This window comes from Leptonychotes weddellii, chromosome 5 (assembly GCF_054177405.1).
Source record: "Leptonychotes weddellii isolate Sample4059 chromosome 5, ASM5417740v2, whole genome shotgun sequence".
Lineage (NCBI taxonomy): Eukaryota > Metazoa > Chordata > Mammalia > Carnivora > Phocidae > Leptonychotes > Leptonychotes weddellii.
The window spans coordinates 95,011,972-95,026,275 of NC_138373.1; the positions used below are offsets into that span (position 1 = coordinate 95,011,972).

Below are 14,304 nucleotides of genomic sequence, written 5' to 3' on the forward strand. Positions count from 1 at the left end.
ATATGGAAATGTTTGCAACTATGCCATTTGTAGAAAAAAATACTGTTATGATCAATTGTTAGAGTTAAAAATAGAACACACCAATTGAGTGACTTGCTCATGTTCCTACAGTGTCAATCCTGGAGGCAGCTGATAACCCTCTGATACCAAGTCTATTGTTTCATAAAACATGGTGCTTACAAATATATTTAAATAAGCTAAAACTTATTCTATAAATAAGAAACATAAAATAAAATTGAATCAATAATATTGTTGACCCCAAATAATGAGCATTTACCTTTCCTTTTTTTTTTTTCTATCCTATCCTTTTTTTTTTCTTTTCTGTTTTTGATGCAGGTGTTTATTATCCAGCTACCATAAAAACTAACCTTTATACATACAAGATGAAAATGTGGTTGCTCGTCAGTCACCTTGTGATAGTATCTTTTACAACTTGTTTATCAGGTAAGAAATATCCTTTGCATATTCTCCATGAATTATGTCAATATAATTAATATGTGTGTATTCACTTTATTAAATCTGGTACATGAAGTTAAAATTAATATTTTTGACATCTGTGTCAGATATGTAAATTAATATATATTAAAGCTGACCCTGTTTTTCTTTTTATTTTCAAGTAAAATTTCACAAGATTTAATCAGTCTTATGTAGTGGTAAGCTGGTAAATGTTTAAAAAATGGACCTCTGAGAGAGAAAAATATCCCTGCTGTGTAGCATTTGTCAGTTGCTGGGGAGTAAATATTCCTGCTATGGCCAATCTTGGCAAATTGACATAATTTAATGTGCTGTTGGAAAAGATATACAACAGCTTACCATTATATACTATTTTCACCATATAGATACAGTATATTCAGGTAACCTCAATAGCTTAAATAAAAGAAAAATGTAGTAAAATAATTAGACAGTAATGGGTTTTAAACGTTTGTTACCTTTGTTTTTAATCTATTTATTTGTAAGTTGATATAATTTAATTTTTCTTACTGGCTGGTCAGTCTTGTGAAAAACAATTTTAAAATAATCTACAATGTGTTCAAGGACATTAAGAATAACAAAATAGTTTTGAAAGTGCTCTTGTTTTAGGACAAATACTATAACTCTATCTTTCAAAGGCAATTAAGGATTCAGAAATATTTCCTACAGGGAGAGATGCATTATATTTTTATCTGAAAGCAGCATGTTTTCTAACAATCAATTTTTCTAATACTGTCATCTCAATTACCTTAGCTCAGTAAATACCTGTTGAGTTATTAAGTTCAAGACATAGATGGATCTTATCCTTCATGTATCAATCCTCATTGATTGTTTTAATGATGAACCTGCTAGGCATCCTATTACATTTCTTGTTTATTATCAAGGAAATAAAAATGCTATTTTATTTTGGTGGTAATTTTTATTATTATGACTTCAGAATTCATAAAATATAATAATTTCATCAGTGCTTAAGAATTTTAATGACATTAAACTATATGGCTATAACCACAGGAGTTATACACACACACACACAATTACATGCATATTTATATACATATTATACAAATATAATAAAGAAAACTTTGTGGTAGTTTTATTGTGGCTAAGTCTTATCTTTATGAATGAAATAAAACAATGACCTTATTAGTACTGAAAAATTCATCCTAATTCTATTGACCACAAATTTTAATGCAACTATAAAAATGCAAGACATGAAATAAATGGTTGCAAATGTGATGATACATCAGCTGTAATAGTAAAGGGCCGCCAATGTCATTTCATTAACTAGTATCTCCGTTATTTGATTGATGTTTGAGACCACAACTTGAAAGCTGCTTTGGGATTAAAATTGCTTTTTCTTTTATTCTTAGAGTTTACATGGTACAGAAGATATGGTCATGGAGGTAAGTTAATGAAAGGGTAAATTTAAAAAAATAGTTTTTCTCAAATGAACCATATTTCATCTCTACTTTAAGCTATTAACTCTCTAAACTTAAAGGCAAATGGTTAATGTTAGATCACTTGGAGATTTTGTAAGATGGTTTATCTGGGGTCACAAGACGAGTTGTTTGATTGCCAGAATGAATTGAATGTATACACCAAAAACAAATATGCTATTAGAGGATTGTATCAGATAGAAAATATTCCATGTGGCCTATATTTTTTCCTGCATGCTTTGTAACAATTCTATGCTATTAAATTTTGAAGCAATATTTTAAATATTGTAAACACCTAACTTACTTTGGAAAGCCTCTTGCTTTGCTGAAAGAGATAGAACTAAAGTTAGTGACCTCAGAACCTTAAGATTCAATTTAATTAGGATTCCAAAGATGTTGCAGAATTTATTATAAATTTATAAATTTATGATTTATTACATATAACTGTTAATTCTGCTAGTTTAGATTCTACTTCAACCACTGAACATTTCTTGCCAGAAATAGAGGCAACCTGTAGGAGAAGGCTTCTTCCTTGCCTCTCCCAGCTTTGAGTAGCCTTGGACTTTCCTTGACTTGTGGCATCATGACTCCAATGTCCACCTCCATCTTCAAATGTATGTCTTCCTCCCGTGTCTGCCTCTGTGTCTGAATTTACCTCATTTTAAGTTTGCCAGTCATACTGGATTAGGGCCCACCTAATGACCTCATTTTAACATGATTACTTCTATAAACATCCTATTGCCAAATGTGGTCCCATTTTGATGTACCAGGGATTAGGACTTCAACATATCTTTTGTGGGGGCACAATTCAACCAATAATATTAAACTAAGAGAAAAATATTGTGAATCTCTGAGGAGGGAAGAATTGTAAAATATCCAAAAATTACCAAACTTTTTTGATCACCCAGCTAATTGTTACTAAGAAGAAAAAAAAAAACTCATGTATGATGACTGACATCAAGTTAAATTCATAACTGCTACCTTCAAGTGAACAGCTGGTACTGCCCAGCAAACATACTCCACTTCTCCAATGAATTCATTTTTCCTAGATCATGTCATAGTTGCTCCCCTCCCTTCAAAACTCAACAGCTTCTTGCCATCCTTACTTTGCTTCCTGTTACACAGAGGTATTAGAGACAACCTGAAGATAATTTCCACAAATTCATGCTACTACATTTACTCTCCTCCTACATCTATGCTCATACACTCCATCTTCCTGCTCGTTTCATACATGATGTCATCATATTAAACCCAACACTTGTACTTGTCCCATCCCATCTGGTTTATTTATGTTCATTGCTCCAGCAATTGCCCCCTGTGTCTCCTCATCATCAGTTTCTCCCTCTACTGGATTATTGCTGTCAACATACAGTTACATATACAAATACATATAATTTCTCTCATTTAAAGAATCATTTATCTGCAAACTCCACACCCTATAGCTAATATCCTACTTATCTATTCTTCTTTTCAGTATTATTACTAAAAAAAAAACCAACTATGCTTTCTGTCTCAATTCTCTGACCCATATTTTCCTTTGAACCTACTGCAATCAGACTTTCACACCAGCATTCAACCAAGATGCCTTGTCCATGTCACCAGTGATGTACATTATTGTGAACCCAATAGTCAACTCTCAGGCTTTCTACTTGACCTATTGGAAACAGTGCTGCAGTTGCAGATATTACGTGTAGACCTAACATCTATAGGTGAAAGAGGTGTATTTTTTTCTCATATCTATTTCTTTTTAAAAGCAAGAGACCTCTCAATAGATCTCTAAACACCTCAATGTCCAGAGTTGGGTCACGAATTTACCACCAAGCTTGTCGTAGGAAGGAGTAATGGCATTAATGATAGTCAACCTGTACTTCTGAGTCATGGGAGGGAAGATTTGATCCTTGAGCATATCTGACATTTATCATCAGGGTAGAAGGGGAGAACTGGCACTGGTGAGTCAAGAAACAATATCTGCCACACCACTTAGGTGAGTTGAAATTGAGGTGTTTTGTGTTTTTTTTTTCACTTATGAATGGGAGAGTTCTATCCAATATATTATCTTGGATATATAATAGTTTTTAACTATTACTACATAATAATCTTAATAGCCTAGGTGACTAGCTTTTAAGTAAAATATATGCATTAAGAATACATAGATATTTTTAGTTTGAAAAATAAAGTACACCAAGGCTTATTAAAAAAATCATCAAACCTAACTCCACTCTTTTCCACATCTCTTAAAAATTTCTTCCCTCTTTATTTTTTGGATTGTATGAAATCAACATGTGTCCTATTGAGATAAAAGAATGAATACAACTAAGTTCCATACAGTGAACATGTAATGTTCAGATATTTAATTCATAACTAAATATTTGAGAGTAAATATTTATTTTAGATGCTTTTCTCAGTTATGGTCTTTTTTACTTTAATAATAAGATACAGCTATCTCAGGACCAAATTTTACTGAGGCTAACCTAAAATGAAAATAAATGTCTCTTTAATTCCTTTGTAATTTAGTGACAAAAACAATAAGGGGAAGAGGTAAATTAGCAGCATAATCCTTATTCTATAGGAATTAGAGTATGACATAATCTTTAATTTATACAATGGGATTATCATTATGACGATAATATTCAAAGCTAATATCAAGGAAAATTAAAATTCTGAAGAGAGAGCTGATATGGAATTTCCTGTGTCTTCATAGTACTTATACCCAAATTTTCATGATTTTTTAAAATTAGCATTATTTTCATTCATAAAGCATTATTCTATCTCTAATTATGACTGAGATTTTATAGCATTCACTAGCTTATCATTATTTTGTGATACAGTCACTGTTATCAATTAAAATAGACTAGAGATAGCCTGAGGAGGCAAGCTGATAAAAGTAGGCGCACCAACTGGAGCATGCTACATAGTGGGGTATACGTGAAGTAGGTATGGCAAGATGCCTAGACAGTTAAGGAAAACACTGTGTAGAGGCTTTAGCAGTGGACCTTAGGGCAAGGAGGTGGCTGCTATCAAGAGACTTCATAGGCTCTTGGGCAGTAAAGCCATGCAAAGGGAAATTTAGTAAACCTTTCTGCTAACCTGACCCCAGTCTTTGTTCTAACAGTTTGATTGCTATAAGTTCTTCAAACCAATTCCTTTATATTTTAGTTGTGGCAAATTACTGCAATATTATATATTACCCATGACCCTAAAGGATTAGGGTATCCAAGTATTCAAAGCCCAAGCTCTAAACATCCTTGTTCCCTTACTAGTGGGGAATGGTTGACAGTGAAGACAGGAGAAAAAATGATTCTTTGAGTCATTTTAAATACTGTCTCACTTAGAGAATTTATTGTATTTCAAGAGGCTTGTAACCCTCACCATCCCATAATTATTGTAACATTGTAAATATTGTAAAAATCCCAGTATTAGACTCTATTCAAAATTTTTTGCCATTGCTTTTTTTTCTAATAGTTCTTTTCCTGTGACTCTTCTTATAACATACTTATGTAGAAGTATGTTTTTATAACTAACAGATTGAGATGACATATTACGGAATGAGAAATAGAATTTGTTTCAAAATAGATATAAAATGAATTAAAAAAATCTCTCAAGTACAAGTCATAATTATACTTTCAATTTTCAAAAATGAAATAGAATAGCAAGATTACAGTGGACCATCTCCACATAGTGAGAGGTGAAGTAATCCCATTTTAAATAATAAAACTGATTATGTTAATGATGGAACTGAGAATGGTACAGAAAAAAGCAGTAGTTTTTGCCTGTCATTTACATTTGTAAATTTGACAGCAAATAATCCTATATGATTTCATTCTTTCTTGTTAATCTTCATGATTAAATTTAAGAAATGAACTTAACTTCTCCAGAAGACTACCATTATGTGGTAGAAAACTGGTGAATTTGCATTAAGAGCAGATCAAAAGAAAGAGTGATTTGAAATGCTGTCTTTAATTAGCTTGAGAAGCCATCTATAATTTTGTGCTCCTTTTTAGAAGAATCTACCCAGTAATAAAAAGGACACGTATTTAAAAAGTAATCTTATTTTTCTGAAACATAATACCTATTTCTTGTTCCATGTGCCCTGTAACCCCATAATACATCCAAAGCACCATAATTTATCATCTAATTACTTCCACAGCTGTAGAAAAAAAAGCAGTAAGATGGACATATTTTCTGTTGGCTGAGAGTATAATGCTTGCATTAATGAATCCTTTTCTGAGCCTTGTATTCTCCCAGAAATTTATTTTCTCCTCACCCGAGTGCCCTAGCTGAGAGAACAGAGTGATGAGCTCAGATACTCTTCAAGGGGGTTATGAGGATAACATTCAGAGGTTCACTGAGCATGCCCAGGCAATTCAAAAGCTTGTTTTGAGTAATTTATCTTTCAAGGGCCCGAATATATTCCCCAAATAAAATATATGCAGTAATTGCTAAACCATCTAATGGAATACATTCTTTTATTTAGGCCTGAACATTTTACAAAAGCATGAAACATATATTTGTAAAATAATACCAGAAGTACTACTGTGATGAGAAGTGTGTCTGTATTCTGCTTTTTGACCTAGAGAATGAGCCAGGGGAACTATCTTAAATGCAATGTTCTCTCAATGTGAAAAATAAATCCAATATTTTGGTGGAAATTAGCTTCATATTTTTATCCCCTGAAGGTTTCACTGTCTGTTCCTATAAAGACCAGATGGAAGTGGAGTATGAAGAAGTATATACATATAATTTATGAAGAGTATTTGTCATGAGAAACCAAAATAGCATGGGGCACTAATATTATCCAGTTTGGCATATAAATTGCAACCCAATTCACCCCAAAAGTATTTAATCTTTATATATGCCCCTTGAGGTATTGCCTGGCAATAGATATAGTCTCATCATTATTATTATGTGACATTCCATTGTTTTCAATGGAAAATTTCATTGCTGTTATCTTTCCTAGAAAAAATTAAACTTATTTTTATTTTTTTTTTAAGATTTTATTTATTTATTTGAGAGAGAGAATGAGATAGAGCATGAGAGGGTCAGAGGGAGAAGCAGACTCCCTGCTGAGCAGGGAGCCCGATGTGGGACTCGATCCCGGGACTCCAGGATCATGACCTGAGCCGAAGGCAGTCGCTTAACCAACTGAGCCACCCAGGCGCCCAAATTAAACTTACTTTTAATGCATATGATTAAGATGAAGAAACTACTTAAAACATCCTCAGGCTTCTAAAAGCTGACCAACATTTGTCTCAAAAGCATTTGCCTTAAAATCAGAAGATACACTGTCAAATGAAATATTTAAGACTATGCATTTAATTAAAATATGCAAATCTACCAATCTAATCTCGACCTTCACATAGATGTATGCTTATGTCTGTGTTGAATTTGAAGGCAAATACGGTACTTTAAATAATGAAGTCCATTTGGTATGAACGTAACTACTTCAGAGTGACAAAAGTAGTTGTTTCAAGAAAGCTAATGAAATTATAAATTGAGAATTTAGGATTATTACAACCTCTCTAATGGCACTGTCAATGGGCACTGTGGAAGCAGATGCTAGACAGGCTGGGACTGGCTATTTCTACATTGGAATACAATAATGTTAAAGAGGTTTTAACTAATACAACCCTGCACCTGTTGAGATGAGGACAAATTTTGTGAAATAGTGTGCAATCACTAATATATCCCTATTATTAAATAAGATAGGGATTTAGTTACTTGCAAGTCCCTCCAATTTGCCCCTTGTGGAATACAAGTTGGAGATAACCCAAAGGAAAACCCCCAAACTTGAACACCTGAGATTCTCTTGAGAGTGTCTTTCACAGAACATAGTTTTTTTATTTTAATAAAATCCAGCTTGTCTTTTTTTTTTCTTTAATAAATCACGTTTTTTATGTTGTGTCTAAAAACTCACCATCAGGCTTTTTATATAAACAATGTACTCAGAAGATATTTATGAGCTTAAAAATTCTCTAAATAATATTTATTTTTACCCTGTAAATATCTAGTCTACTTAAATTTTTAAAAAATTGAAAAATTTCACACTAAAATTGTCATTGATCAGGGTTAGAGTTGGAATAGAAGTCATCTTGTCTTCAAGAAGAGAATCTAAATATATTGATAAAATTGTGCTTCTCTGCTTGTCTTTTTAAACATTTTCATGTGAATTGGGAAGAAACCGCAGAATCTCCAGATTAGCAGGTGTTACTAAATTGTTCCAATCAGAAAAGCTGTGCAATTGGGAGAGACCCAAGGAAGAGCTTATAAAGTTGTTCAAATGGGAAGAAAAATGGCATATGATTTTTATCATAGATAAGTACAAGGTCATTTCTTTAAGAGATTGAAAAGTCTAGAGCCTACATCCAAATGAAAGTCTGTAGTTGTCAGTGATTTGGGATTCATTCTTCATTTCCCCTGGTGTGCGGTTATATCCTAAAAGGCCAGGAAATATTGGGCATCATTAGGAAAATTATTAGAAGTGAAGCAGAAAATGTTATATGCATTTTTGGCCTTTACAACCTCAAGAAGGATATGGAATAGACATTGCTCACAGCAGGACTTTCAAAATCATTAGCATAGGGCTTCTGTGAACACCTTGCATTTGTGATCTTATTAATGGTTGTCTTAGGTCTGTGGGCCCTTAGGGCATGTGTGCCTATTCCTTTCTTTTTTAAATGTTGACTCCACATAGGACAAATGGCTTGCATAAAACAACAGTTAGGAGAAGTGCATTGGTGAAACTAAATCTCAGTTTCTCTGATTCCTTTGATTTTGATCCAGCAATTTGCTATCTGAAGTAGGATGGTAATAGGGAATGAACTGAGGTCGTAAATTCTTGAATGGCAATTTCAGCAAATTCCAAACTAAAAATGAAGCATCTCCCTTTGAAATATTTCAGGCAAGCTTAGAAAAATTAATGCTTCAAACTAGGAAAAACTAACTTGAGGATTTTATTGATCACCTACATGTATACAAACATGTGTTGATACAACACTAATAACACCAGAGCAACAAAAGTGAGTAAAACATGGCCTCTTGCTTTTAGAAATTTCATGAGTTGATATACATATATATATATACACGTATGATGAGATATGCATAAGATATACATAAGATATATAAATCAAATTTTGAAAAGATTGGCAAATTCACAAGAACGTTGACAGAATCAGTATTTATTGAATGCTGACTGTGAGCCAGGAACACTACTGTCTTATGTGTATTGTCTCAAAATAATTCTCACAGTGTCTAATGGGATAGATTTTATTATTATTCTCGTTTTTAAAGGGTGATACTGAGGCTTGGAGAGTTTAAATAATTTTTCCAAAGGCATTGTAAATAGTACTGAGGCAAGATTTAAATGATATAATGAAACTGCTCATTAATGGAAGCTGGAACAAAGTTCTCATCTTCAAGATTGATGTTGGAGCAGACAAAATGTCTCTGGTGTTTGCTTTAAACTCTCTCTTAAAAAATAATTGGAGGAATGAACCATGGCTTTGCTCTAGCAGAGACATTTTAATGATCTTACGTAAGAATATCATCCTTCCTAGCCACATATGCTAGTATTAATTCATGTGGGGCATATGGCTCTTAGCTCTTCTCTGTAAATGCTGCCACCTTGAAGTCATATGAGTGAACCTCTTCTCCTCTTCCTGCTGTGAAGCATCACTCTTCCCTTCCAGAGAGCCAGCTGCTTCCCAACTTGGGTTTGCTTGTGATGAATTCTGAACCAGTTGGTCAGATCCCAATAATTTGTTCATTGACTGTTCTAGGTGATACTGAGTACAGGTGCTGGTCACAGGTTTAGAAAAACTAAATAAACAAGAGGCTAATCTCCCCAGAGCTTCTAGAAATTCATCCGTTCTCTTATTAAAAAATCATTAAGCACCTATTGTGCCCCAGACTGCTTGACAGCTAGCTGGGAGATTATGGACACAGCCACCTGTTCCAAACATTTGCAGTCTCACGGAACAGACAGTTGTATCAAGAATCACAGAAGGTGTGCTAAGTACCAGAAGCTGTGTGGGGAGGGGTGAGAACACAAATGAGGACCAACCAAAACTAGGAGGGGTGAGAGGTGGCGAAGGAACTAACTATGGCTGAGTCATAAAGGACTGTCTGGGTTTTGATAGGAGGAGAAAAATGAGACGGTGATTCCAGAAAGGGGAAAAACATGTTGCAAAGGCTCAGACGCATGAAGGCCTGACCTGTTTGAGGGGCTATATAGTTAAGCATGACAACACCGGGTGCTTTGGGAGAAATAACGAGGGATGGACAGAAAAAAGTTTTGAATAAAGCACCTAAATGTTTTCCTCGGGATTGTGGAGGCAAATATCTTTGTTTTGAATGGAAATGGAGATTTGATGTTTCTAACATTTTTCCAAAACATTTTTAAATGTATCCAAATCTTCTTTGACTTATAAGACAGCACAATGTAAAATAATTTTATTTTTCTTGTAGTTTCTGAGGAAGATAAAGGATTTGGACCAATTTTTGAAGAGCAGCCAATCAATACCATTTATCCAGAGGAATCACCAGAAGGAAAAGTTTCACTAAACTGTAGGGCACGAGCCAGCCCTTTCCCAGTTTACAAGTAATGTATCTCACTGCTCTTTTCACAGTGGAGTGTCAGACTAGATCATAGATGAGCATCTGTGACCCTGTACTGATAGAGAAAGCTATAATATAAGGTTGTTAACAAAATGCAGGGATATTAACAAAAATATTGACATGTAAGTTATTAAAATAGAGTTGTTTCATGCCCAAATTGATAGTAAGTTTTCCTAACTTAAATATGTGCAAATAATCCACTTCCTATTTCCTGCACAGATAATGCTAATGCCATTTGATATTATCCACTTAAAAATTGTCAAATGGTGATCATGCTATTAAGCATATACAAGGTTATATGAAAATCATTCACAATTTAAATATACATTTGAGGATAAAATGTTCTTAGATGCATCAACCTGAATAACTCATACTTACATATTATAGATAATATTCCTATATCAACTACATCTAGAGAACTTACATACATAATTCTAGACAGCACCACTTTTTTTTTTAATATATTTTTTTAATATTTTATTTATTTGACAGAGAGAGAATGAGAGAGAGAGCACATGAGAGGGGGGAGGGTCAGAGGGAGAAGCAGACTCCCTGCCGAGCAGGGAGCCCGATGTGGGACTCGATCCAGGGACTCCAGGATCATGACCTGAGCCGAAGGCAGTCGCTTAACCAACTGAGCCACCCAGGCACCCTAGACAGCACCACTTTTTTCAGTGGTCTCAAATCTATATTCTAGGCAATACAGCAAATTTCTTAAAATTAGATAATTTATATCAATATGTCTCTGTTTTTCTGGGATACCTATTTATGTTATAAAAAATAACTTTATAAAAGGTAACAATGGGTTTTTCTGCCTCAGATGGTTCAGAAAATTATACTAACAGTTCCTAGTCTGATACAAAGAATAAGATTAAAAAATTAACCAAACACCAATGGATCTGAATTTCACCTGTGAAATAGTTCCATGAAGACAAAGCAAGTGATTGATGGGGAAATTGGGGCTCTAGTATGTCAATGTCAGCTAACTTAATTGAAGGTTGTCATTCAACAAGATTGATTTTCATAGTATTTTTTTCTCAATAGAAAAACAACTTTCTATTGTTATAAAAAGTTATCAAATTTAATCCTAATTGAACTCATTTTCTCTTGAGTTCAAGAGACTCTTGTGAATCTCTGGGCTAAATTACAAAATTATTCTTAAAATAAAATATGAATTTAGGTCCAAAAGCACCATCCCTTTGAAATTATTTTTACTGTTTCAATTTCATGCATGGGAATGCAAAATAAGTAGATATTTTATAAATTATAAGTAACACATTTATTTTGAAAATATTTGATGGGCTAGACTTGTTTCTACCCTTAAGCCACACGTAATGGGAGTTTATATACATAGTTATGGACATGGAATAGTATAACTAATAGGATCTGTAGAGGAGATCTAATCCAAGCACATAATTTTATAGGAGAGGAAGCTGAATCTTGAATAAATAAACTGACTGGCTCCAGAGTTAGTAAGTCACAGATCCAGGGCTGAAACACAGGTTTTATGGCTTTCAAAGAAACATATAATTTTTTCAGTATGTATCTATCTAGATAGGTTGATAACATCTCAAAAGCTATTTCTATGATCTCAAAAGCTATTTCAGTGATGCTTACTTTGTGACACCTTGTCCTTGACATTCATACATAGAAACAGCAAATCAGTCTACAGCCTGAAATGGAGGCAACGAAACAGAAGAGATTGTTCTCAGATAGTGTTCTAGAAATATGTGTTTTTTTGCTGTGCCTACCCGACCCCTACCCCACAGACACATTAAGAAGCAAAGCTTTGCATAACTAAAATTTTATAAACATTGATTAGCAACTCCCTTTTTCCCCTTTTCTCCAGTCCCTGGCAACCACCATTCTATTCTTTGCTTCTATAGTTTGACTATTTTAGATACTTCATATAAGTAGCTCTCATATTAAGTGTTCTTACCAAAATTTAAAACATAAAATAAGAAGGCAAAGCATTGCTTGACAAATACATTCACCAACTCCCTCCCATAGGTTGCACCAGCACTGAAGTCCCCAGGATGAGTGTGGCCTATCTACACATTAATGTAGAGAGCTGGAAAGGAGAAGTAGATGTTTAATTCTGTTATGAAGGCAGTCTGCATTTGACAGGGAAAAAAAAAAAGGAAAGAATTCAGTTCATGATGCAGCTTGTCTGATGGAAAAGAACATTTGAAGTTTTAAAAATTTACTTAATATTCAGAACAAGCCATACTAACCTCGGTAATCATGCAAGGTGTCATTCACACAGTAGTTTTATATTTATGGCATGTTCTGTGATAATTTCTTATTCATGGCAACACCCTGAAAGGTACAACAGGGAACTTTACCTTCTACTTATCAGCCTTGAAGCTTTCATTATCTTGCTTTGACCCTCAAAATAATGAGAATGCTAATAGAATTGCATTTAAAACTGTCTGAAAGGAGTTACAACAAAGGTGTACATCCTGATAATAAAGTAAACCAGTGAACTTACCCAAACACAGCAAAACTTAATCATTATATGATATCAAAGGCAGAATCAAATCCACTAAAGAAGAGTTAATGCAATAAATAAAAAGTTGGAGTCAACATAAAAAAATATAACAATTGGTATTGCTCAACAGGGAAACCCATTGCCTTGGCAAATGCTAAGCAACTTGACATTGGATTTTTCAAACAGAGCCAATATTGCCATCAACTGGGGGAAGGGGGAAGATACACTCATTGGGTTGGAATTTGGTAGGTTTTCAAAATGCAAAAGCATCATTTTCTGTGTTTACTTTTAAATTACCTCCTACATTATAAAAATTAAAACTAAAAACATTCCAGTAATTTGATTTAATAAAAGGTATTCAGAAATAATTAGGCTTTTTTTGGTAAGATTCTGACCTTGATCAGAAGTGTGCAAGGCCATGAGCCATGAGGCCACAGCCCACTATTTGATCATGGCTCTTGCCTATGACATTGCTGAAGACATGAATCCTGGTAACAGAATGAGTATAATACATAGATGGTCAGCTTAATTGAAAACTATTTTCTTTTTCTTTTTTTAAAGATTTTATTTATTTATTTGACAGAGAGATAGAGAGAGCACAAATAGGCAGAGCGGCAGGCAGAGGGAGAGGGAGAAGCAGGCTCTCCACTGAGCAGGGAGCCTCATGCGGGGCTCTATCCCAGGACCCTGGGATCAAGACCTGAGCCGAAGGCAGACACTTAACGACTCAGCCACCCAGGAGCCCTTTGAAAACTATTTTCTACATTTATTCTTCTCATCATCTCACCAAGAAAGTTAGAGTCCTGTTTTTAGTCAATTTATTTATAACACAATCCATCTAAATATACCTGCAATATTATATTGGAGGCTTGGAAACAAAAGATCCAACTGATTTTTACAAATTTCAAATTGTGTGATCGACCTCTAGTGGTCAGAGTGTGACATTAACTGAATAGAACACTGATTTCAATTAGTTTTATTGAAAATTTATTTTGATATTTAGAATCAGGTATTGATATTTTATATTTTATTTTTGCTAGAGTAGTGCTTTTTAATATTTTATGCAACACATCTGGATATACATGAATCTAACTAGTACATAGAAGGTTATCATTTATAATCTATGTATATCTGCTAAGAAACCACTTAATGTAGCAAAATTCAATGAAATATTTGTCCTTTCTGATGCCTCATGAATAAAGAGAACACATTTCATGTACTTGAACATTTACCTTTCTGTGCCTGAACTAAATTATAAATCATGAGCCCAGAGACACAGAATTATAGGGTGTG

The 14,304-nt window shown here is 33.9% G+C and overlaps 1 protein-coding gene across 3 annotated transcripts in view; it reads left to right on the top strand.

Annotated features, from left to right (window-relative positions):
• The window catches only part of CNTN1 (contactin 1), a 290,007-nt gene that overhangs the window by 188,168 nt on the left and 87,535 nt on the right, over nt 1-14,304 (top strand). For all 3 annotated transcript variants that reach the window (XM_081821497.1, XM_081821495.1, XM_006740337.3), the window contains 3 exons: nt 337-444; nt 1,842-1,874; nt 10,371-10,503. In XM_081821497.1, the coding sequence (XP_081677623.1) occupies nt 384-444; nt 1,842-1,874; nt 10,371-10,503 (227 nt within the window). In that variant the 5' untranslated portion in view covers nt 337-383. Of the gene's footprint in view, nt 1-336; nt 445-1,841; nt 1,875-10,370; nt 10,504-14,304 lie in introns of those variants that run through there.